Source organism: Danio rerio, chromosome 7 (genome assembly GCF_049306965.1).
Source record: "Danio rerio strain Tuebingen ecotype United States chromosome 7, GRCz12tu, whole genome shotgun sequence".
NCBI lineage: Eukaryota > Metazoa > Chordata > Actinopteri > Cypriniformes > Danionidae > Danio > Danio rerio.
Window position 1 is genome coordinate 51,730,001 of NC_133182.1, and position 26,739 is coordinate 51,756,739.

Below are 26,739 nucleotides of genomic sequence, written 5' to 3' on the forward strand. Positions count from 1 at the left end.
GTTGTCTTTGCGCTCACCTGATGGGTCAAAACAGTAGACATCAGAAAGAAATTCTCCTGCTTTAGCATGGAAGGTGATCTCAGCAGAGCTGGAGTCACAGTTTGGACCATTAATGTGTGGGAGGAACGTGACATTTTGACCATCAATCCAGCCGTATCTAAACAAAGGTGTGGAGTTCATTAAAAAAAAAAAAAGTGCTCCCATTAGACAATATCAAAAGAAGTGCATTTATGCCTTAACATGTTATTTAGCTCTGGGCTAGGGCTATTGTACCCAGCCTGTTTAGTTTTATTTTTTTACCTGCAAGTTCTCAAGCCTTTTTTATAGGCTTCAGTGACCTGTTCTTGTGTTGCAAGTCTGTAACCTAAACTCTGACACAGTTCACCAGCCTTCTGAAAGGTAAGAGAGTAACGACTGATTCCCTCGATGTGGAAAACACCAGCAAAACTGCATCTCCCACTGTTACCTGTCAAAAGGGAAACTAATGTGAATATTCAGATCTTTCTTTCTTTATTAACTCTTTTCCATGTGTAATCACACAAAAGATTAGTTTGTAAATGAAGGCCAGATGCAGGCTCTGTGTGTAATGGATGTGCAATTTACCATCAGGTATCATTACACAAATCTCCTAATGATTCAGTGCATGTGCAGACGTGAGCACATTGGTAACACATCTAAGCCATCCGTAAGCCTCTGGTTTTATAAATAACCTCTCGTTTTTGTCTTAAATAATATGTTGGGAGAATCATATGATTTTAAAAACATCAATTACATAGTCGAGAATCGTATTTATATTTTGCTGAAGAGGGATTTTGATGTACCTTGTATGCTACCAAATAGGTTAAGGTTGCTGTTTACACTGTTTAAAATGAAGGTTCCTTGTTGGCATTAATAGTGCATGAAGAACCTTGAACTTCTATAAAAGTTTTCCACTGCAAAGAAATGGTCAAATAAGTTTTTGTTTTTTGCTGCACTGCAACAAAACCCCTCCTTTTGGATCCTTTATGTTTAGGCAGTAGGAGATTTGTAGAAAATCATTAAACTTACTATTTTAGTTTTTTAATTAATGTAATTTTTTAATTTATACCAACAGAAAAGCCCCAGTTTGGACTTATATAAGCAAATACTGAGTTTATAATGACCTTGATTTTATCATATAAAGCAGTGCGAGCTAACACCTGACTACATTTGTGACCAGGGAAACTCTCGCCACTCCTACCCGCAGTCTTCGTTCTGGACTTGGATGCTGTATCAGCCAAGCTGTAAACCAAAGACCATGGCTGGTAAGTTATGAAATGGTCTACGGATCAGCAATGCCACTTCTCTGGACTGTTTTAAAAAACTTCTCAAGACTCACTTTTTTTACCAATGCTTCCTAACCCTAACGGAAGCTAGATTGATTTTTTTATTTTTTATTGTCAATTTAATCATTACATTTTATTGTTCATATTTTATTGTCTTACTGTGGTGTTCTTTTTTTACTTCTTTTTATTATTCTGCTTTCATACTATTTGCCTTGTATGCTTTGTAGCTCTTTGGGTCGGAGAAAGCTCACTATAAATCAAATTTATTATTATTATTAAGATTGGCTCATTATTGCAGTGATATGACTCTGTAATGTTAAATAAACATGACAAAAAGAAAAGGTTTTAAACTTAATGCAGCATAGCTTTCAGAAGACATACCATATTTCAATCTTGCATTATTTATTTATTTATTATTATTATTATTATTATTATTATTATTATGCTGCTTGTTCAAACTACTAATTTAAAATAAGCTAAAAAGACAAAATTCTTGAGAGTTTTTTCAAGACAACTTAATTGTTTTATGTTCAATCCATTTAAGTTTGTTAAGTAACTTGTGTTGGGACAACATGAATGTGTGAAAGTGTAGGATAAAAAATGAACAAAATGGTTCAGTGAGCCAAATAAATAAATTATTGTGAAAAATTGTTACATGTGGTTTGGCCACCACATAGGCCACTAAAACTATTGGCATGTGCTAGTGTAGTGGAAAGAATCAGAATCAGAAAGAGCTTTAATGTGTGAAGATTTATGCCAAAAATAACAAAAATAATTGCAATTTTTAATTCCACAAAACAATAATAATAATATAATAAAAACTTAAAATAATTATCCCCATAGTTGGCATAAATTAGCTATGCAGTTCTTTTAGAAAAAAAAATATACATATATATATATATATATATATATATATATATATATATATATATATATATATATATATATATATATATATATATATATATATATATATATATATAAATGAGAGCAACATGAACAAACTAATTGACATAATTTTTTATATATACAATAAACAACCAGCCAGAGGTCATATTTCAGCACCATCATTACTTTGGAATCTAATCTGTACCCATAACAGCATCAGTTTAAACCTGTCAGATCTTAATTTAATTCCTAAGATATGAAGTTTCCCCAGTACAGCCCCAGGACTTCATCCTAAACCATATCACAGCATCTAAAATTTATCTGCAAAGAACATCATCAGTGCAGTATAAATAAATAAAAGAAGAAGAATATAAAAAAAAAACATTTAAGAACTGATGCACTGATCACAGACAAAGCATGGAGACTTACACACTCACACACTCACTGCAGCCTAATCAATACCACGAGTTTGGCCTCATCTTTCAGTTGTAAATACGTCATGACCAAGATGAAAACACCCGCCACCAGAATAGTCACTGCAAAGCAACACATTGACCATCACTCACCCTGAACCGGGGCTGCCTGAAGTACAGCTGGTGATCCAGTAGCAAACACTACAAATAACAAAGTCCACATGGTCAGAGCTGTGTCATGTGCTAGATGAAGAAGTGCCTCTTTTGTTGGCCCAGGATGGCTGTTCTAATGCGTTTGATTCTGTTTGAGTGTTTGAAGTTTTCTGAAGCCTCTGGAGTTGTGCCTCACCTTCTTTTATACAGCGGGCTTAGACTAAAGTACATGATGACACATTCAGTAATGGGTGGTGCTATGAAGAAAACACCCTCATATTGTCTCTCACACTTCCTCTCTCTTTGTGTGTCTGTGCAGCCAGCGTTAACATGTTAGGCACATTTGCATACTTTAAGTCACTCACGGAAGTACTGGTCAATCTGGTGAATCAGCTAATTTATGTATGCTGCAATTTTTGTGTTGTTGCAAGAAAAAAAGTGAATGTCATTTTAAAAGCAAGTTTTTGCACAGATCTAAACTGAATAATTGATGTGTTTAACTAGAATGAGTCACTTATAGATAAAGCGTTTTATAAAATGGACTCATGCACTGGACCCATGTCATATTCAGTGTCATTGGAAACCATGCATTTACATAAAAAATAACCATTTGATACAATGTAGTTATTTAGACTTTCATATATTGGTTAATATGTGCATGCAGTGCTGTGATTCTTACTGGATTCAATTACTCAGGTTGTTATAGATGGTAAAGTTCACCCAGAAATGACAATTACCTAATCGTTGTAGCCCACATGTAGTTTTAAACCTTTATAAGTTCCTCTGTTGAATACAAAGGTAGATATTTTGAAGCATCTTGGTTGCTAGGACCTGACTTCCAAGAAATATATAATAAAATACTGGAAGCCAATGGGTGGCTGCTACCTGCATTTAGTTTTTTTAATATCTAAGTGTCTAACAGAAGAAAGAAAATCTAATAGATTTTGAACAACTAAAGGGTGTGTAAATGATGACAGAGTAAAGCTATTGGTGATACCTACATTCAGAAGCATTAACTTGAGAAGCAAAGCGACTAAAATAGGGGATGTAATGAGAAATATTATATTGTTATATCATTTCCAGTTTAGTGTTGATCCAAGGACATGCATAGCTTTGTACTACCAATTTTAATTCTTTTTATCTATTTACTGTTCATACTATTTAAAAAAAATAAATAAATAAATAGATAGATAGATAAATAAATAAATAAATAAATAAATAAAACTGTTGTGTGTTATGTGTTTTAGCAATTAATTGACATGGCATTTCTGTTTTGGGGGGTTGAAAAAAAGTAAAAAAATGTACAAGTGTTTAAAGACCCCCTATTATGCATTATAAAGGGGTCATATTTTGGTTTTAGGGTCTCCAACAACAGTCTGATATGCATGCAAGATCAAAAACACTCTCATTGTCTTAAAATATGCATTTATTTTTAGCTAATCATCCTAACGACTCCTATATGATCTGTTCAGCAATTCATTTGTTCCCAATCACCTCTTTAGCGCGATGCTAATTTTCGCTGATTGGTCCAGTGACTAAGTCTGTTGCGATTGGTCGACTGCGTTCAGTGCGAGACAGAGCAAAACACTCACCATGGCACACGCAAAGCTTGAAGGTAAACAAACAACGGCTTATCATAAGCATCTCATCGATGATTATTTACACAGTTGGCATTAAGAAGAACATATAAACGTGATCTGACTAACTTCTAGCAGCTAAATGTGTCTGGAAAAATATTTAAAGGCTTTTATTCTCATAAACCGCGCGGACATAAATGCGTCTGACTGTTGTGATTGACTAAAGCAGACGTCTCACGTCAGCACGTTCTAGACGTCCACGCGCTTATTACGGCAATCTTCCTTCTGCATTCACACAGCGCAGCATTCCGGCAAATTGCCAGTAATGTTACAACTTTTCTTTTCGGAAAATAGCCACAACGAATTTGCCGGTATTTTCAAAAAGGACCTGTTCACATATACAACCTTTCCGGAAAATTGCCGGCAATTTTCCGGAAAGGTTTGTATGTATGAAATGGGCTATTGTTGAAGTAGTCAGAATGCAGAGTGTATGAGTGAGCCCAATGCAGGAGTGCATTAAAGCAATGCACTAAAACACCAGCAAATTGCTCTATTTTTAACCATGATATACATCCAGTATTAAGTGGCTAAAGCTGAACTATTTGGTAACTTGACCGCCACACGTGTATAGGAAAAGCTGACGGTGGCCATAGCAACAACAAATGGCAGTGGATTGCAAGCTCACAAATGCATTTAAATCTGTAAAGAAATTTGCAGGCGTTGAGTTTTCAATGTGGTTTTAGACATGATATGTGAATATAAAGAGTTAACCAGAGACAGCACAAGCCACGTGGAGCTTTTACAAGAAACGAAACACAATTTAATACAAATTTTGCAAGCTAGAGAAAACAAGGAGGCAACCATTTTAATCGCACTAAATTTACTTACACTTGTGAAATGGAGGAAGAAACTGATCTATGAACTGTGTACAGATAAAGTTCCTGTCAAGCTCTGACAAAATCCCACACATCAATGGTCTTTTCTGATCCTTCCTTTAAGAAATGGCTGATGAATCCCTTGTTGCATTAATCACCAGAACATTCACTTATTAATGTTCAATCGTCTTCAGTCATGATCAGTCCCACACACATCAGCATTAAAGGGAGAGGCGCATTCACATTTTACCCAATCTGAGTTTTTATTTGGTATTGTTTCATATCGACATCGATACAAACAAGCAAAATATCCGGATAATCAATGCATCTTTTAAACGACTCTGAGTCAAATCTTTTATTAGTATTTTTTATTTATTTTTTTAAACACGGTGCACTTTCAGATTTAAACCTCAGCTAGATGTTTTCATTCACTTAGAGTTACACACTGCAAAGAAGTTCATTTTCCAATAACCAATAATAGGGGCTCTTTAAAAATGTGTAAACAACAATCAGACATGTAAATTATTTGTGTAGTCTTTCAGAATATCAACTGCATCATTTAAGATAAAATATTTAAGATTGGGGGCCAAATTATGAGCTTGACAAAATTAGGAGAAGTCCATTCTCCTGCTACCTAAATTATTAATTTATTTATTTGCTTTTTGAGCTGAACACGCTCAAAACAGTGGAGATGATAATGGACTTTAGGAGAAACCCCCTTGCACTTCCCACACTGACCATCATGAACAGCACTGTTGCTGCAGTAGAGTCATTCAGGTTCCTGGGCACCACCATCTCTCAGGATCTGAAGTGGGACATTCACATAGACTGTATTGTGAAGAAAGCTCAGCAGAAACTGTACTTCCTTCGTCAGCTGAGGAAGTTTAACCTGCCACAGGAGCTGCTAATGCAGTTCTACTCAGCTGTCATCCAATCACTTCAATCACCGTCTGGTTCAGCTCAGCTGCCAAAACCGACCTCCGTAGACTACACCAAATAGTCCAGACTGCTGAACAAATCACTGGTCCTTCCTACACTTGTAGGACTGTACTCTTCCAGAGTGAGTAAAAGGGCTCGCAAAATCACTCTGGACCCCTTGCACCCAGCACACTTCCTGTTCGAACTATTACCGTCTGGTCGGCGCTTCAGAGCACCAAGCACAAAAACAGCCAGACACAGGAAAAGTTTCTTTCCTCAGGCCATCTACCTCATGAACACTTAAATATTCCCCAACTGTGCAATAAATATGTGCAATACTTTCTCATACGCGCTTTTACACAGCATCTTATAACAATTTACAATGCAATACTTTCTCCATACACATTTTTACACAGCACCTTTTAACCTGTATATTTATAACAAATCTGTACATACAACTCAACATTCAGATCTGTTTGACCAACTGCATCTCTGTTTAATGTTTATCGTCTTTTTCATATTTATTTTGTGTTGTCACTTATGTACAATGGAAGATTTTGTAGCCAAAACAAATTCCTTGTGTGTGCGAAGAACACTTGGCAATAAAACTAATTCTGATTTATTTTTTTTTTTATTGTCATTCTGAAATATTTAGCCATTTCAATGTGTATTTTGGCAATTTTAAGATTTAAAAACCTGCATACTACATCAATAAGTGCTAAAAGAAGTTTGGCTTTATACAGTATAAGCAGTGTAAGTAACAATTTACAAATACTGAAACTACTGTAATTAAGTAGTTTTTCTCAGCAATTGTAATTTAATAAGTCGTTTTAAATATGTGTACTTTTACTTTCCCTTAAGTACATTTTAGTGCAGTATCTGTGCTTTTACTCCACTATTTTCCTTCAACCTGCAGTCACTACCTACTTTATTTTTTTCTTGTCTATGGTGATTGGCTAAAGTACATAGAAAAATCAGTCTTGTGATTGCTGTTCAATTAAATCACACATAGAAAGTTAATCGCATCATACTGAACTAACCCTCAAAACCTGGGTGATTTAATAATGCAACAAAATCTTTTCTGTTTATAGACTGCATGTCACGGACAAAAAAAATGAAGGATGTGGACTGTATGAAATCACTAAACAGCCTTAAACAATCACCAAATGGAATGAATGAAGAATTGGAAGGGTCGAATGAAGAAGGGACCAAACAAGGAATGGAAGGACAGATCGAATGAAGGAAGGAAGGATGAAATGAATGACTAAAAGATTCAAGGAAGGACTGAACAAGCTAAGGAAGAAAGGAATGAATAATAATTCCTTAAATTTATATAGCGCTTTTCTGGGCACTCAAAGCACTTTACACAATGGGGGGGATCTCCTCATCCACCACCAGTGTGCAGCATCCACCTGGATGACGCGACGGCAGCATTTTGCGCCAGACCGCACACCACACACCAGCTGATTGGTGGAGAGGAGACAGTGATGAAGCCAATTGAATATGGGGATGGTTAGGAGGCCATGATGGACAGAGGCCAGTGGGCAGATTTGGCCAGGATGCCGGAGTTAAACCCCTACTCATTTCGAAGGACATCCTGGGATTTTTAACGACCACAGAGAGTCGGTACCTTGGTTTAACGTCTCATTCGAAAGACGAATGAATGAATGAAGGCACAAAGGACCTAATGAAGTATGGAACAAAATATAAATGAACAAACAAATAAATGAGCAATCGAATAAAAAGAAAAATGCAGGAAGGACCAAATTAATGAAGGAAGGATTTAAAAAGGATTGAACAAACTAAGGAAGAAAGGAACGAACAAACAAACAAACAAACAAGTGAATAAATGAACAAAAGACCTAATGAAGGAAGAAGCAAAAATCTAAATGAAAGAACAAATAAATAAGCGGACGAATAAAGGGAGGAATGAAGAAAGGAACAGATGATTGAAGGAAGGAAGGAACGAACAAAGCAATGAATAAAGGAACAAACAAACTATGGAAGGAAGGTTGAAAAGAACAAACGAATATAGGAAGATAATGCACTACAGAATTTTACGTTTACACATCCCTAATCAAACTGCATGTAAACGCATCAACTTTTCACAGTGTAATACTCACTACTCATGGGTACTTTTTACTCATACTTTGAGTAAAATTTACAACAGATACTTTTGCTCTACTTGCACTACATTTTTGAGCTAGTAATAAATTTTACTTAAGTATTTTGTTTTTAGTACTTTATCCACCGCTGTGTATAAGTGACTTCCTCAAATAAACCTGTGACAACCAAAAAATAAATAAAAAATAGCCCACTACGGGACTGTGTATACTCTGCTTAATATACTGAGATAAACAAAATTAAAAGCACCATCCAGGCAAATGTGGTGCTTTTGCCATGTTAACTGATCTGTAGCAAAATGCACATGTGCATATACTCTGGCCTGGCATACATATTAAAGCTGTTTTCTAGAGGTCTGTATGAATAAAAATCAATTTACATTCTCCACTCTTTGTGAAGAAAATATGTTCACTTTACTTGTCTGTGTACACTTCATGTGTGAGCACATATTCACTCATGTCCACATTTAGTTTTAAATGAATATAATTAGTATTTATACCTGTACATAATGCTAATTTCTAAGGTTCATCTGCTACCCCTTATCCCATATTTACATTTGATCCAATTCAACACTTATAACTATAGGGCACTCATTAAAATATGAGATATAATCACTGGATTATCAGTGCATCAGTGTTACTGGTGGTAATTACAAAAAACTATATTGAAATAAATGTCAAAGTTACCATACATGGATCTTCACCCAATACAAGGTTAAACCTAAAACATACCATCAAAACCCACAAGCATTCCAGCTCAATCACAGCAAATCACTTTTTTCATCTTAGTACAAGGTTTTATGCTTTGTGGTGTTCTGCTGAATATGAGAAATGTGAAGTGTGGGAGTATGAAGGTAATTAGTGGCGTGGAGGGGGGCCTCGTGTATTATGATGAGTCACTGCAAACGGTGTGGCTCAGGTGTGTGAAAAGGAGACCTCACCCACATGTGCGATGCTGATACACGTTCACTTCCTGCTTTAAGGGAGCTAAAGGATCTGTAGGTGGAAGGTGGGAACTTTCATGTTTGATCTTGTGGCTTTTAAATGGAATTTAACAAACGTCTCAGTGTATTACTTATGAAATTAATAAGAAGCAGCATGAGTTTCTGTGCCTTAAGTCATTCATTCATTTTCTTTTCAGCTTAGTCCCTTTATTAATCTGGAGTCGCCACAGCGGAATGAACCGCCAACTTACCCAGCATATGTTTTACGCAGCTGATGCCCTTCCAGCTGCAGCCCATCACTGGGAAAACATCCATTCACATACACTATTAAGCATACACAATTCACCTATAGTGCATGTCTTTGGACTTTTGGGTGAAACTGAAGCACCCAGAGGAAACCCACTCAAACTCGGGGAGAACATGCAAACTCCACAAGGAAATGCCTCCTGACATGGCCGAGGCTCGAACCAGCGACCTTGTGACCTTGAATCTTGCTGTGGGGTGATCGTGCTACCCACTGCACCCGTGCAGCCCGCCTTAAGTCAATTCGAATTTATATATTGTTTATATTTTTATGCTTTGTAATATTGCATTGGAAATTCTGTCCTATAATCAAAATGGTTATGCTCAATGTCATATGAGGTTAAACATGTACAGGTTGGTCATCATGCTGCATGCATGTGAGCAATTCTATGCATATGTAAATCTTCCCATAAAAATGTTTTTACCAAAATAGCTAAACCTTTTTAAAGTTTGTGTGTGTAGGCTTGTATTTTACAGTACTGCAAAAGTACTTTCTGTCTCTGTCAATGTTTTCAAACTATTCTATTTGGTTTACTAAAGTCACATGAGTGATCTGTCACATCCATAAAGAAGAGGTGTCACCGGGGGTGTAGCTATAGTGGGGAGAAAGAGAGACACTTTAGGGGCCCTATGACGAAAAGCCCCTGGTCTTCACCTATGACTATCCTGCTGGAAAAACTGGTAGGGTATGTTTTGATGCTGGTATGCTAGTTTTGCTGGTATTGCTGGTCCTGACCAGCATTGAGACCAGCAAGACCAGCATCAAAACATACCTTACTTGCATATGCTGTTATTTTTCAGCAGGGTAGAGGGGCCTGCTCAAAAATGTTGTGCATAGAGCGCCAAATAGGGTTGTTGCTAGATCGGATATGGTTGTGTGTGGAAGTTAACAAGAATTACTTATATTATTCATTAAATTTCCCATTTATTCTATTTTATTAACTCCCATCCCCACCCCAACCCTAAACCCAACCATCGCAGTAATGTAAAAAAAAAATTATTATTGTTATACAGTGTCATAGAATTGCTGCTTTAGTTGATGTACATACCGCACTTCCAGCCGGCCGCATATCCAATCTAGATTTTATCCTAAAAAAGCTGCTGACACCCCTGGGTCACATCCATAATGAAGCTTTTTCCTCAGAAATGCAAAATTGTAAAGTAAATTAAGTTTGTTCTATAGAGAGTGTTTTATTCTTTTGATTAGCATTGTTTTCTTGGGTTGTGCAGCTTCACTGAATTTTTACAAAGTATGTTGTACACAGTAAACTTAAACTACTTGTACACATTTATAATGTATGTTTATTTTCCTTACATAAAATATAAAAAATTATTACATATTGATGTTTTTCTGATCCCATAACTTTGTGGTTATCTGTTTTGGAAATTATAAGATGTCAATGTTAGCATACTTTCTCTGTGAATTTATGTTTTGAGTTTTTACTGCAAACGTCACGTCCATAACGCTGGAATTGCTCATGTACTAAAACACACATTTTGCTGTAAACTTTCTAAACACACAACACAGAGAACACAGGCCATGATAATGCATAGCCTAATTAAATAAATGCTGCTTATTGCAGATATTTAGACTATTACATCAAACACAGCACCACAATATTCATCTAAGAAAATACCAGTTCATAAATAATTAAGAACTGTAGGCTCTGTATTTACTTGCAAATACATTCATTTTGTAAATAAACTCGACATGTAGGCTACTTGCAATATTGCTGTCACTGAATCAAAGGCAAATTGATAGTTGTTTAGCAAACTTCACAGGCAATATTGTATTGCTGTGCAAATGATATATCAATTAAAAAATGGCATAATGCAATACACTATTACAGTTTTTCAGACTGTTATTGTCGTGTTTATTGGGAAGGCTTTTATTTTTTAAAGACTTGCACATCACTTCCGCTTTCCGCCGCTGTGCAAGAGTTTGATCACGTGTTGTTTTGGGCTGTTTTGCTCCACGAAACTCTCTGAAATGTTAGTCATAACATCTTAAGCGTCTTCTCGAAATACTGTATTTTTTCAGCGTTTTAAAAATGTCGTCGGTCGTGAACGCTGCATATGCCGAGTACAACGGAAAAGAGAAAGGGGTAAAATTATACTATATCACTCTGTCTCTAAGTTAGTTTGTCGAGTCTCCTAATTATTTGTTTATACATAGTCAGAAACTATAATCTTCCTGCTTGCCAAGAGAACAACGTCAAAGATGACGAGAATGCGTGTGTCTCTGTGTTATTCATGCAGTGACAGGTCTTGTGTTGTTGTTGAAGGATCAGGGGGCTGTTCCAGAAAGCAGGTTATGTGACATACACGGGTAAGTTTGAGAGTAAGTAGGTGGATAACCTCAACTTTGGTTCCAAAATCGGAGGTAACTTCTGGGTATGTTAAGTAGCCATAGCAACTTACTCTCTGAAGATAACCTGCTCCGAAGCAGGTTATGTTCAGAGAGTAAGTTGCTATGTTTCAGAGTTTGTCTGTTTCAGAGAGTTTACTGAGCATTGCGTGCTCTTTTGATGAGAATATTTATGGATGTGGACACACAGATACAAGTTTTTTCGTTGTAAGAGGGTTATAAGTGAAGTTTTTTTCATAACTAAATTCATAATGTTAATGTATTTAACAAACCTTTTTGAAATCAAATGTGACAAACCGCGGGTCTGCGCTTACCATGAAAAACATTCAGTGCAGCTCTTTGTATTCGCGTCAGGGCATTTTAGGCAACTGTACAATGTGGCAGCATGACCTCCTGTACAGTATGCCTGGCACTGAACTGCTTTTTACACTTTGTACAGTTCCTTGGTCATACATTACTGCGTATCATTACACAGATGATTCAGAGCACGGGAATAGCGTAGTGGACAGTGTGTCGATAAAGAACAACGGAGCGCACAACGGAGCTAGTTCGATTCTTACTTATAGATTTTGTGTTTTTTCTCTCCTTCAGCACCCTTACATTTTTCTGTATAATATTATAAGTGGTAGCTTTGTCTTTTGTAGGAAAATATATCTTTAATTTAAGATGTAGGACGTCATTCTTATATATACATTCACGCACACACACCTACATTTTTTAATATAATATTTTTTTCAGGGTTTCTAAATGCTATTGTGTGCATTAATTGCAGCCGATTTTAAAGCTCCATCAGTCACTAAAGGACACTGACAATATAAAATTTGTCCAAAGTATAAGTGTGCAGGTACAACTTAATTTTCTATCCTTAATCTTTTGGTGTTTCAACTATTAAACTCATTACTGCTTCCACTTACCAGCTCATCACACACTCCACCTCATCACTATGTTGAGGCTAAATGACTGATTTTCAGGAAGTAATGATTCAAGTGTATAACACAAATATAGTAAAAAAAAATAAAGCAAATGTTGCTTAACACAATGTTTATTTTTATTATATTTGTATTATAAAATAGAATCATTACTGGGCACTACATTGTTACTTGCTGGAGGACAAAAGATACCCTTTTCTGCCTTATACGATGACACGTACCTGCAGCCTGACCCAGAGGAAATCTCAGCGACCCAAGCAGACAAAACAGATGGAAGAGTGATAAAAATATTTAATTAGTCAAAAAACTATGTTTAATCAAATTGTTTGGTCTGTTCATTTCTTCATTTCCTGAAATAAAATGAATGATTTTGTACACTGCTTTATACACGCACCTTTCAACGTGTAACATATTTTTCATATACATTTCTCACCTTAAGTTGATGCTCATGTGACTTTATCTTTGAAGATGGACCTTATACAGCTACTTTAGAATTTAAATATGTAGATAAAAGATTTTTTGATCCAAGAGTAATATTCAAATATGGAAAAGTGCAGAAAATTCTTACACTGCTTGTTAGTTGAGGCAGAAGGAACTTCGTCTGCATGCAAAATAAAAAGAACCTAAAGCTATCTGACAACAATCGCTTACAACAGTGACAGAGTGTGTGGTTTAAGTGAAAAACTCAACCACTGAAAAGCCTTTATTATAGGAAACAGCAGTTCGACAGGCCTCTTACTATTAGCTGCATGTCAGAAAGAATATTCTAGAGTGTTGAATAAAGAGCTCCAGTAATTAAATATTACCTTTTATGATAATGTTTCTGTGTTTAATGACTTTGGACAGAGTTCTAGCTCCAGAAAGATTACAATTTCTATAAGCCTTATTAGTCAATACACATATTGTGGCCTTAAGAAATGAATGGCAAGAAAAATAAATGCATGAATGGTTACACAACATACTCAAAAAGGATGTTTAAGAGCAGTTTAATTTATCATTACAATAAAATGGAGGGTGGCATGTGTAATTTAATGAACTAATAAATTTTCTTATTATTTATTTTTTATTTTCTTATCTACTTCTTATTCTATATTTATTTCCTTCGTTGAAGCAGATGTGTAATCTCTGTGTTTAAAACCTCCAGCTTCGCCTCTGTAAAGTGCGTTGCCCTTTTTTTCTCACCGTGACTTTCTATGGTGACTCGTGAATTCGGCGATCTACTGAAAATGCCTTCAGGTGTGTGCCGTGCACGCGCATTAACCCGCGGTTATCTTCAGGAGGTTGATTTAACTAACTCTTGTCACCTGTTTTGGAACCAACATACTCGCGGTAAGCAGGTTTGGGGTAAATCAACCGAGAGTTTAGGTTTTAGCAGATGGTAAGTTAACCCAGCTTTCTGGAATACCCCCCAGGAAGATCCTCGTGTGTTGATCCCACAGCTCTGCAGACTCTTCTATGAGCTGGGCTGGGTGACGGGAACCGGCGGAGGAATAAGCCTTCGTCATGGGTTAGTCAAGCATCTTTCACCATAATAAAATCCACTGTGCCTCTGTCTGCTGCAATATTTATGTAGGTCAGTGATGTAAAAAGTGTGACGAATGGATAAGGAAATGTTTGGAAATTCAGGTTGGGTAAAGGAAAGCTATTGAGTTAAGTTGGTTTTATATTCACACGTTCATTCATTTTTGAACAGGGATAACGTTTTATATTATATGCTACTTCGAATATTCGCTCTGATATCCCATGTAAGTGTTTCAGAGTTAAATACTACATCAGCACATTTTTATTGACAGTGAACAATCAATGTTATACTTTGATATTCATTCATATTCGGCTTAGTCTTTTTATTCACCAGGGGCTGCCGCAGCGGAATGAACTACCAACTTATCCGGCATTTGTTTTAAACAGTGGATGCCCTTACAGCTGCAACCCAGTACTGGGAAACACCCATACACTTTCATTCACACTCATACACCACGGCCAATTTAGTTTATCCACTTGTTAAGTGTGACGTCACGCGAAACGGGTTCCGAGTCCAAGCGCTCTATTCAATTGAATCGGGCGACTCATGAAATGGTAATAATAAACGTTTACAAAGTGATTTAAGGCTTTCGAAAAACATGATCGCAATATATATGTCCATGCCTAATATCCGATGGCCAGAAAGTGAATAATTTTTTTGTAAAATTGTTAAATTTTGGGTATTTGTTATGCAGCAAGCCCAGAGATTGTGTACACTATGATTTTATATAAAATTAACTTTAATGTGTGATAGGAATAAAACGTGATCATAAACGAATAATTTCTCCACTCAAATGAATGGCGGCTTGGACCTGGAAACAGTATTACATACGTCACAAACACGTCATCACTTGACAAGCGGATTCAATTGACTTATACCACATGTCTTTGGACTATGGGAGAAACCGGTGCACCCGGAGGAAACCCACACCAACACAGGGAGAACATGCAAACTCCGTACAGAAATGCCAACTGACCCAGCCAGGACTCGAACCTTCTTGCTGTGAGGCGACAGTAATATTTTGAAATTGTATTATTTAGAAGAAAGCCAAAATGCGCAAATATAAAACCACTTTTACTGCAACTGAAAAGCTTACTTTACCGTTTAACTTTACTTTTAAAGTACTATGACTACTAAATATAATATGTTTCGTTTACCTGACGATATTTATTATTTTATAGACGTTGTTTTATTTTATTTTATTTTTTTATTAAATCACATTATTGGAAGAAAAAAATAAAAGTTTTTTTTTTTTCTGCATTATGGCAATGCTGCATCCCTGATATGAATATGATATGATTACTGTTCTTTATCTCAGAAGTCTAAAATATTAAATATTGTTTTATTTATTATATGTTTGCATTATGGTGAGAAATTGCAAACTCTTGTGTTTGTAGGATTTTTTTTATATATATATTTTTATCAAAGCCATAAGTTTTTTTTTTTTTTGTATTATGTTTGAAGTCTGTCTGTATGATTGATGATCAAATTTTAAGACAGCAATCCACACACACACACACACACACACTACGGGCCAAAAGTTTGGGGTTAGCTTTTATAAAATAAACTCATCAATGCAGCATTTATTAAATGTAAAAAAAAAAAGTTAAGTATGTATTAAACATTTTTAATAACTGCTTTCTTATTTAATGTAGTTTCAAATGAAATTATTACTCTAGTCATTGTTGTTTTTATTACTTTTACATTTATAATAATAATTGTAATAATAATAATTAATATTAGAGTGATTTCTAAAGGATCGAGACTCTGAAGACTGAAGTAATGAACCTAAAAATCTTTAAAATCACTGGAATAAATTATTAAATTAAATGATAAACTACTTTTGATTAGTTATTTTATACTGCAAAAACGTTTCACAATTTTACAATTTGTGCTGTATTTTTGATGAAATAAATGCAGCCTTGATGAACAAGATGAGCTTATTATCAAATTATCGGTTTAAAATGATTTAAGACCTACAACTCAATATTTCAGTGAATTTAAGACTTTTTTAAGACCTAAATTCATTGAAATATTTTGTTTTGGGTCGTAAATCATTTTAAACAGGTCTTTATTTGGCTTTGTCCAGGTAAAGCTACTCAGTTGGGCTGGCATTTATCCAATCACCAACAATCCATCTCAATAAAACCTTATTTGTTTTTTATTTACATTTTTTTTTTATTGCAAGGAGATACAATTCACAACAGCTATTAGACATTTTTACAGCAAATTCCCCATTTAAAAAATAAAAGAAAACAAAATATAAATATATGTTCTTCATGATATTCCTGGTAATAAACAGTATTAAAAACAATATTAGTCTAAAATTTCATTTTATTGGTCTTAAAGGGGTCCAAAAAACTCTCAAATTTGACTTTATTGTTTAATTAAAATGTTTATCTAAGTAGTCAAGTTAAGGAGTAAAGTAGCTAAGTAGCAAAGTTAAAACATTAGGTATTATATTGTCTTAGAGTGAATTTTAACATGTCTTTAAACATGACATTATTTTGACAAATTTTCATGTACACTGTAAATAACAATACAGACATTATTTTAAATGAATACCAGTTTTTGACATGGTTTTAGATGTCTTGATTCAATTCTAATGCACAGTTTAGTTTTTGAGCTGATTATTGATTGTTTGTCAAGTCTTGACCTGACTATTTGTTTCTTCTTTTAGTGAGCACATTTATATAGCTCCCTCAGGTGTTCAGAAGGAGAGAATACAAGTAAGGTTTTTTATTTAGTCATGTTGTTGTTTCTGTGTAAAATGAAATAATGCTAAAATAAACTATAACTCCCCTGCTGTGTAGCCAGAGGACTTGTTTGTGTGTGACATTGATGAGAAGGACATCAGTTGTCCTCCTCCACAGAAGAAGCTGAAGAAGAGCCAGTGCACGCCACTCTTCATGAACGCCTACACTATGAGAGGTACATGTCAACACAGAATGTACTGTTTTTAGTCTGTACCGTGTTACATCGTCTTGTCTTTTTCACAGGTGCTCAGGCAGTTATTCACACGCACTCAAAGTCTGCTGTAATGGCAACTCTCCTGTTTCCTGGAAAGGAATTCCGTATCACACACCAAGAGATGATTAAGGGGATTCGGAAAGGAAACTCAGGCACAAACTTCAGGTTGTGGTTCCTGTTATGATGCTTTATGAACACGATTTTAAATTTGAGATGTAAAATGAAGCAAATGAAAGCATATACATACATGATACCTCTTTGAAATCTTTAAGATCTCATTTTTATATCAATATTTTACAACTTACCTTGATTTAAAATAATATATATTGTGTATATAAATTATATTACTCAGCACCAAAGCCAAATCTCTTTTAATCTAATTAATATAATAATCATTTACTGACTTTCAACATATATAACATATATGTTCTGACAGCTGCAGATGTGAATGAATGGTGGAAGAAAGTAGTTTCCTTGTACAAAAGGGATTTTGTGACTCGCTGTGTTTGATATTCTCTTCTATATACACGATTATGTCATCAAACTGTTGTATAAATGCAAAATTACACTCATAGCAGTGCAATATGGCTGTATATTGAATGTATATTTGGATGACTTGAACATAGTTTAAATTCTGTAAATATCTAAATATTAGCAATATTAACTCTTTAACGATAAAAAAGGTGACAACATTCCATTAATTGTGTTTTATAAATGGTTGGAAAAAGAAACTGAAAGTAAAATGTGTCAGCGCCTAATATCCTTCTCTTCTTCTATTGTGTTGTGTTTTTACCCAGGTATGACGACACTCTAGTTGTTCCAATAATTGAAAACACCCCAGAGGAGAAAGACTTGAAGGAGCGGATGGCCCGAGCCATGGACATGTACCCCGACTCCTGCGCTGTCCTCGTCCGCAGACATGGCGTCTACGTCTGGGGAGAGACTTGGGAGAAAGCAAAGACAATGTGAGCTGGGGAATTCAATGCACAACTTTGTTTGTATTTTGTAGAAACATACATTATTGATCTTTTACATCACTATTGTTTTCCAGGTGTGAATGTTATGACTACTTGTTTGACATTGCTGTGCAGATGAAACAGAGTGGTCTGGATCCTTCTGCTTTTCCAACTGAAGAAAAAGGCATTGTTTGAGTCTGCATAATAAAAAACTATAACTGTGTGTGTGCGCATGTGTGTGTTTATAGCGATTGCTCAAATATGCAACTCACAATTTTGTGTTTGTCATTTAAACGGCACCTATTTTATCCTTTTTTCAAGATCTAAGATAAATCTTTTGTGTCTCCAGAAGTTTCAGCTCAAAACACCCATCATATTACTGATTATAGCTTTAGAAATACTGGAATTTTCAGCTCTGAACACAATGTAGCTGTTTTTGTTGCCTGTGCATTTAATGTGAATTCTCTCTGCCCACCGTTCCCACACGCCTCTCAGTGTGCCTAAAACTCCGCCTCAGCCACATCAGATAAACAGCACAGTGACAGACATGAAGGAAGCAGATCTCAGATTTAACGGTTGTGAGAAATACTACTGTAAGAAATTTACCAATGATTATTTGATGTATTTGTTGTGGAGTTGCAACGATGAGTCACACAAGGTTACACATGCGCACACATATAGCGGACACACACACTGTGTGTTTAACTTTGCACTGCTTTTGCACGCAAGTGTGACAGGATACACATTAATATTCACTGCTGCATGGATATCCGTTATGTTACTGTACAAATATGGGGCTGTGGACATAAAGACGTTAAAATTGCTGTAATTCATTTACATGCCCTGTTTTAAAAACGTATTAAACTTGTACAATTTATTCTTGATCACATTTGATGATGATTGATGATCACAGCGAGCTGAACAGATCTTTTAATCCCAGTTGCTTTGCACACATCCTGTCTTGTTGATATGATTATACGCGTTACTGCGAAGACATGTTAATACAGGACTGTCAATCAATTCAGTGGGCAACTGCACTCTTACGTCACGTTGCGATTGGCCTCAAAATGGGAGGGATTTGGATCCTATTTTTTGACATCAGGAAATTTTAAAAAGAGACTTATATTGTCTTTATATGACTGTGGACACACTATACCTACACAGTTCTGTTCAAACAGCACCCAAAAGTATTTCATCATAGGTGTCCTTAAGATAAAACACTTTCAAAGTCATCAAATTTGAATTTAATTACCTTAACAACAATATTCCTTTAATTTCGCAAGCCAAGTTAAATGTCAGTATTATGTCAGAATTCAATGTAAGAACGCAGATTAGAAAGGTCATCATTCTGATGCTAATGAATGTCATGTTTTTGTTTGGGTGTTTTGATGCTTGGGAACAATGGCATCATAATGTCATAATTAGCATTAATTGCAGCTACTTGATTTTAATACAAATTACTATGATTGGTTTAAATATACAGTTAAATTAGTATAGGTATTGACTTCAGTTTTTATATCCTGTTAATAAGCATATGTTTAAATAGAAAGTGGTTTTAATTTACATTTGGTGCCTTTTTTCTCATATTGAAATGCACTTCACATCAGAGGTTGGGTTAGCAAGATTATTTGTGTAATATATTTGCAATTATAGATTACTAAAGCTGCACTTGGATTACAAAAATAATTTTTAAAATATGCAATTTTGAAATAATATTACAATAACCATTGTAGTACCTTTGTAATATATTCAACAATTATTTTATCCTCTAATGCCAAACTGCAATTTTTCAGCAGCTGCTAATTTAGTCTTCCTATTTTGATTAGCTTCTCAAGAAAAGAATCATATGGAACTGTTTGCACTAGCCAGATGTTTGAGCCTCACATTATGTTTGTAAATCTAGCATTATGCGTTGTCATGCAGCATAACCAAGAGATGGCAGTGTTGCCTTGACAAGATATCTTGCGGAAGTGCCCTCTGCAACTTCAAACATGTTTGCATTTGCCATTTTTAGTAAGTCTGCATTTAACAGCTTGAGAGTCAGTGGAATATGAAAACAAGTGCACTGCGCCAGAGTCGGGACTTACAGAAACTCTCCGTTATCTGAGGGAATCCATGTAGCTATATTTTGCTCCCATCCATTTTGTTCTGCTTCTGCCTGTCTGTCCCTTTGAATGACCGTTATTCTCGGAGGTCCTGTAATTCACAAGCTGCTTGAAGCCACGGGCTGGTCTGAGTAGAGCTCGGGTGATTCAGACCTCCTCAGTGGCTGCTCTCATCATCCCTCCATATGCTGCTGCTCCAGTAAACACCTCTGAGGGAAATGCTTCTAAATATTGAGCAGGCTCCTACTGTATGAGCTTACCCAGTGCAGTACACGTTTTATCAAATCTCTGACGCATGTCCTTTAAAACTGCCGTAGACCATTAACGTACTGGCAAAAATGTAAATAACAAAATGTTGAATATTCTCCATGATCAGTATGACAGTCAAATTTTGTAATGTCCCTTGAAGTTGCCATGCAGTAAGAGCCTTAACCCCCGTGTATTGTTGTGGATGTGTTCATCCACTCTGGGCTTATTTTGAGTCTTCGTTTGGCCATAACTTTCTCTGTGTGGAGTGGATGGAATGATTTTAAGGTGGCAAATCTTATTTTAACACATATTTTGCCAAAAATGCTTTGGAATTAATCAAAATCAAAAAATGTTAGTGGCTGTCTTTGTCCCATTGACTTCCATTATAATGCCATTTTTGGTTGCAAAGCCATGACACCTTGATTGTTGTTGTTTTTCCCTGTTGGGATGACGTAAAATTAGTATTTTTTTACTGTTGATAATCAAGTACAGTGCAAAAAATGGCTAGTTTCTGGCTTTTGGAGTAGTGAGAGGGAGAGAGACCTTTGCACACTATGGGCTCTATTTTGACGATCCATGTGCAGGGCGCAAACACATTAACGAAGTGTCTGAATCCACTTTTGCTATTTTAAGGATGAAAAAATCCGATTTGCGCCATGGCACATGGTCTAACAGGGTTGAGCTTATTCTCTTAATATAGGTGTGTTTTGAGAACAAACCAATCAGAGTCTCATCTCCCATTCCCTTTAAGAGTCAGTTGCATAGCGCCATGGTGCATTTGCAATTTACATGGCGGACTGAGCGCTTCACTAGCAATAAAACAGTTAAACAGAGCATCTACAGCGCCAGGATGAGAGATGAGCCTCCTCATTATTTGCTTTCACGTTCACTCTCGTGGATAGGCAAAGGTGTTGTACGCACCGACATTAATTAGCCTATACATAATTAATTTTTTTTGTTAAGCTCAAAGATTTGTTTTAAAACTCTTTTTAAAATTAGATCTAATTTCCAGCAAATGAATAAATGAACAATAATAACGAAGTGTGGTCAAAAAACTGCGTTATATTCAAATCACATGCTGTGCCCATATGGTCCAAAACTTGACAGGTGGGCAAATCTAAGCTTGTTTTTAATAAAACAAATATGAATATGCATATAATAGAAAACACTGCTGACAATAATAACATTATACAAAAGCAAATTGTTATGGAAAAACTGAAGAAGCCCCCTGAGATGAAAGTATGTTTTTTTTTTTTACATATTTATGTAGGCTAGAAAATAATATTTTTTTGTACAGCTCAACCCCGTAAGAGCACGCGCCATGGCGCAAAGCAGATTTTTCTGTCCTTAAAACAGCAAAAGTGGATTCTGGCTTGCCCTAATGCATTTGCGCCCTGCACTTTGCACATGGATCGTCAAAATAGAGCCCACTGTGTGTATTAAGCAATGTGTAAGCGAGGCACACAACTAACGCGCTCTGCCCTGGACAATAGACCTGCTTTGATCTGGTCTATTGAACAGACTATTTAACAGCGTGGCGCAAAACGTCAAAACAACTCTTGCGCTAAGCTGAAACTAGCAAACAACAATTGCATCGCGCCTTGTGCCGCATTGCGCCGGGTGCATGATAGGGCCCTATATGTTTGAGATAATCAAAATAAGCAGCTCTCAGAACATAGTAAACATATTAAGTGAATTTTTGCACACACGCACACACACACTAGCATCTGCTGTTTTACTCTATAGGCGAATTGCCGGTTTGTAAACATTCAGGATGCGCGCAGCAAGGTTGCAGAAAAAACCAGGAGCACTAGCATTTACAGTGAGGGAATGACATTCGATGCAGTACAGAGTTTGTTGTTGTCTTAGAAGTAAGTTATCTTGATTACATATTATATATATTATTTACAGTACATAATGCTTTCAGCGTATTATAACAGCTTGTCGCCCAGTGATATTCAGCAAAAATTACTGTTTAAGTGAGCATGGTTTGTCTGACAGGACCATTTGCAATAGCACCCTCCTAATGAATATTGGATAAGACGAAATGGCCAAGCATTCAGCCCCAAATCTCCAAAAAGTGATTTTACAAGAGAGAAGTTAGGTTTTTGGATGTCTACAATTTTGTTGTGTGTGGTCATGTACCAGAAATAATGTTCCATGATTACCAGATTCAAAACTTTATAGTGCAAAAAACCGAGGATCTGCCTAGCCCAAGACAAGCAAAGAATATGGAGCTATACAAGGCCTGGGTAATCATCAACAAGCAAATCCACTGCATTCTGACAGCAAATTGCATCTGTACGGCAGGATATGTGAACGTACATTTTTACATTTCATTCTAAGCATTCAGTGTCCGCAGTTTAATTTACCATATTTAACTGTTTTTTGCTGAAATCATTGCTGCAATCAAAAATGAGTAATGTGTATGATTCAGCATAGCGTGAACTTACTTGATATGAAATGAGAACTGCAAAGTCTAGCATTTTAATTTTAATTAGCTCCTCACTCCATTCAGCTCCCTTTTAACCAAAGATGTCTGCACTTGGCATTAAAAGCAGTGAAGTGTATGGTAAAAGTTAAGTTTTCTATTTTCGATTTTGGCATCCTACCGCACAACACAACCTGTTTACTATTGCGACCAGTCTCTTTTTGCAACCGGGAACCCGTGTGCCATCATGTGTGACATAGGTTGTTAATTCCTTTGACTCTATATTAAACTTTTGTAAGCTGTTTGGACAGAACTGTGTGTTGATATAGTGTGTCCACAGTTATACTGGAGTGATAGAAACACAATAGGTCTCTTTTTCAAAAATATAATGCAAATCCCTCCCATTTTGACGTAGGAGTGTGGTTTGGGTAAGATTAAGGGTGCTTTCACATCTGTAGTTCGCTTCATTTGGTCCGGACCGAGGGTAATAAATGATACATTGTTGCATCTTCTGCCGTCTTTGGGTCGTTTTCACACCACACTGCTGGCTTTGGTCTGAACCAGTTGAAACGAACCAAAATGCAGTCATGTGACAAAATCCACATCTCTCATTGGCCAGATGTTGTTGAACATATTTCCTAAACTGCTTATTGATTGGTCAGAATTCACGTGCGGGAAAATGCCAGTGAACTCCCACTGGTAAAACCTTTTACTCTGGAGGCACGACTGCACTGGCTGATTGTATCCCTGCTTTTTTTGCGGCCGCGGCTGCAAAAACAGTGTTCAATGCATCGCTCGTCACTTCAGGAGGAGAAGTGAATTAATTTAGCTAAACTGCGACATGGTCATCTTGCAGAAATATTACCAACGATCCATCAGGTAATGTTTTCCCCTCTCTCTCTCTCTGTTGGTAAAGTGCTGTCAACAAATATTTTTCCTCCATATCCCATAATGCACAGTGCTTCGGCCTACGACAGCTGAATTAGTCCAAAACGTGCAGTACTTTTTGTGGTTGGACCTGTTTTAGTAAGAATCATATTCTCACCACAAACAAACTGCTCCAGGGTTCGTTTGAAAGCATACCGAGACCACCTTTTCAAGCAGGTCTCGGTACATTTATTTGGTCCGCTTTTGGTGCACACTCGAGTACGATTGCTGCATTCTCACCTGCCCAAACGAACCGTACCAAAAGGGGAAACGAAGTGTAGTGTGATTCAATCGAACTAAATAAGGCTGGTGTGAAAGCACATTAAGGATGTAGATTAATAGCTTGCAGAAAATGTACTTTATAAGTACTACTAAACAGACAATATGTTAATAATATTCATGCTAATAAGCATCTAGTTAATAGTAAGAATGGTTTCCTATACTAAAGTACCAATAAATTAATAGTCTCACTGATTCAGAAGTATAGATCATATTTGCAATCTTACACCAACACACAGACAGATAGACAGACAGATAGATAGATTGCATATGTTTTACAAAGCAGATACCCTTCTAGCTGCAACCAAGTACTGGGAAAACCCCCAAACTCATTCACACACACTCATACACTATGGCCAATTTAGTTTATTCAACTTACTTATAGTGCATGTATTTGGACTGTGGGGAAACCTGGAGCACCCTGGAGGAAAAAAACGCCAACATGGGAGAACATGCAAACTCCACACAGAAATGCCAACTGGCCCAGCTGGGACACGAACCAGCCACCTTTCTGTTGTGAGGCTACATTGCTGACCACTAAGCCACTGTTAAAAAAACATTTTATATATGCTTAGAGAGTTCAGTACATTTAAACTTGGTCGATGTGATTCACTGGAGTCCAAACAGAGCATCAGATCAGGGAAGAAAGGTGATTGCAATGACTTTGAAGCTGGCATGGTTGTTGTTGCCAGACCGGCTGGTCTAAATATTTCAGAAACTGCTGATCTACTGGGGTTTCTACACACATCCATCACTAGGGTTTACAGAGAATGCTCTAAAAAAGAAAATTTCCAGTGAGTGTCAGTTCTGTGCGGCAGAAATGCCCTGTTGATTCCAGAGGTCAGAGTAGAATAGCCACATTGGTTCAAGCTCATCTGAACACTCAAAATGTCAAAGCTTGAAGCATACAGTATGGGCTGTAGCAGAAGACGACTGGAGAGGGTCTTGAGAGTTCTCTGTTGGGCGTAACCTTGAGTTTCTAGAAATATTGATGGCAAATCTACAAAGCCTTGATAGACATTGGACAATGGGATTTTTTTTTGTTTTCCACCCATGTAGTTCAACCAGTTCAGCATGCTGGCTCAGCTCTTGTTTGTAGGCCTTCTCCACTGCATCCTCTCATGGCACTTTGGCTACATTTACATGCACTCAAATAATCTGTTTGTAATCAGATTGACAGTTCAGACGGTTTTAAATATGATCATGTAAACACGATCTGATAGAGTTTGAACTGATTGAGCTAAATAATAATTAAATTAAACTCTTAAACGCTTGAATTTCACTGCTTCAGTGGTACACGGAAATCTCTAGGGGAACATGTGCAGTGTATGCTTTGCATGCATTAGCCGGCGCATATTTTTTTATATATGCAAAAAACCTATCATGATGCAGTTCACCTTGTTGCACACATAGCCTATTTGTATGACTTCTGCAGTATTTATATTTATACAGCATTTAGAAAACATATTTGTGTACACTTGCAGAGCACAAGAGCAGAAGTTTTAATCAGAATGTATAGAACGTAATTGCGCAAAGATGGCTCCGCACTCTTTATTTATCCAGCAGTAGCTATTTCACTTTAATGATATAGGATTGATAGAGCTTTTAACAGCCAGAATAAGTAAAGCTAGAGCCTCAACTCTTATTGTGTGGAAAATGGCTGTAGACAAAATGGCAGAAGGAATGGTGGATAATAGAAATTAATGTGCAACTATCAGAATCTTTAAATCTGATAATAATGTGGATTTCTTCTTGTGTTAGTGTGTTACTATGTCTGTATGGATGTACAGTTGAAGTCACAATTATTAGCCCCCCTTTCATTTTCTTCTTCTTTTTTTTTTTTTAATGTTTCTCAAATGATGTTTAACAGAGCAAGAGAATTTTCACAATATGTCTGATTTTATTATTTTTTTCTGGAGAAAGTCTTATTTGTTTTATTTTGGCTAGAATAAAAGTAGTTTTTATTTTTTAAGACCTTTCTAATGTCAAAATTATTTGCTCCTTTAAACTACATTTTGTCGATAATCTACAGAACAAACCATCGTTATTGACCTTATTCTAAAATGCGGAAGTGCGGCTGTTTTCGCGATTGTCTTAGAACTTCCGTTTCAGTCGCCTATGGGAGAAATGACAAGGAATAATAAACGGCAAAAAACGGTCAAACTACTTGCTCTACAAACAAATGTTTGCATGACTATACAGACCAAGTAGAATAATACAACAAGGAAATATCAGTTTGCAACATCAAACAGCGAAACGAGCAGTTTTTAATGTCTAAAAATGAATGGAAGTGAATGAGACCGGAAATCTCGAGCCAAAAAGATTCAAATGGCAGCGCCCACTCGTCTACGGAGAATAAGGTCAATACAATAACTTACCTAATGACTCTAACCTGCCTAGTTAACCTAATTAACCTAGTTAAGCCTTTAAATGTCACTTTAAGATGTATAGAAGTGTCTTGAAAAATATCTAGTCAAATATTATTTACTGTCATCATGGCAAAGA

General features: G+C 36.2%; 2 protein-coding genes and 1 long non-coding RNA gene across 6 annotated transcripts in view; 2 read left to right on the forward strand and 1 right to left on the reverse strand.

The window, feature by feature from the left end:
- cd44a (CD44 molecule (IN blood group) a) overlaps positions 1–2,936 on the reverse strand; it is a 10,182-nt gene extending 7,246 nt beyond the window's left edge. The window contains exons 1-3 of the mRNA XM_001922456.7: positions 2,759–2,936; positions 301–466; positions 18–157 (exon numbers count right to left, since the gene is read on the reverse strand). Coding sequence (XP_001922491.1) covers positions 18–157; positions 301–466; positions 2,759–2,828 — 376 coding nt within the window. The 5' untranslated portion in view covers positions 2,829–2,936. The remainder of the gene's footprint in view (positions 1–17; positions 158–300; positions 467–2,758) is intronic.
- Positions 2,937–11,430: 8,494 nt separating this feature from the next.
- Positions 11,431–18,466, forward strand: apip (APAF1 interacting protein). 4 transcript variants are annotated; one of them, NM_001004679.1, is given in 8 exon segments: positions 11,431–11,607; positions 11,609–11,610; positions 14,205–14,302; positions 16,998–17,046; positions 17,131–17,248; positions 17,317–17,452; positions 18,085–18,252; positions 18,339–18,466. In NM_001004679.1, coding segments are annotated over 8 exon segments (729 nt in total). In that variant the 5' UTR covers positions 11,431–11,549; the 3' UTR covers positions 18,439–18,466.
- Positions 18,467–23,229: 4,763 nt separating this feature from the next.
- Positions 23,230–26,208, forward strand: LOC141375128 (uncharacterized). Its single transcript, XR_012382672.1, has 2 exons — positions 23,230–23,468; positions 24,283–26,208. It is a non-coding gene; the product is annotated as an uncharacterized lncRNA (long non-coding RNA).
- The last annotated feature ends 531 nt before the right edge of the window (positions 26,209–26,739 follow it).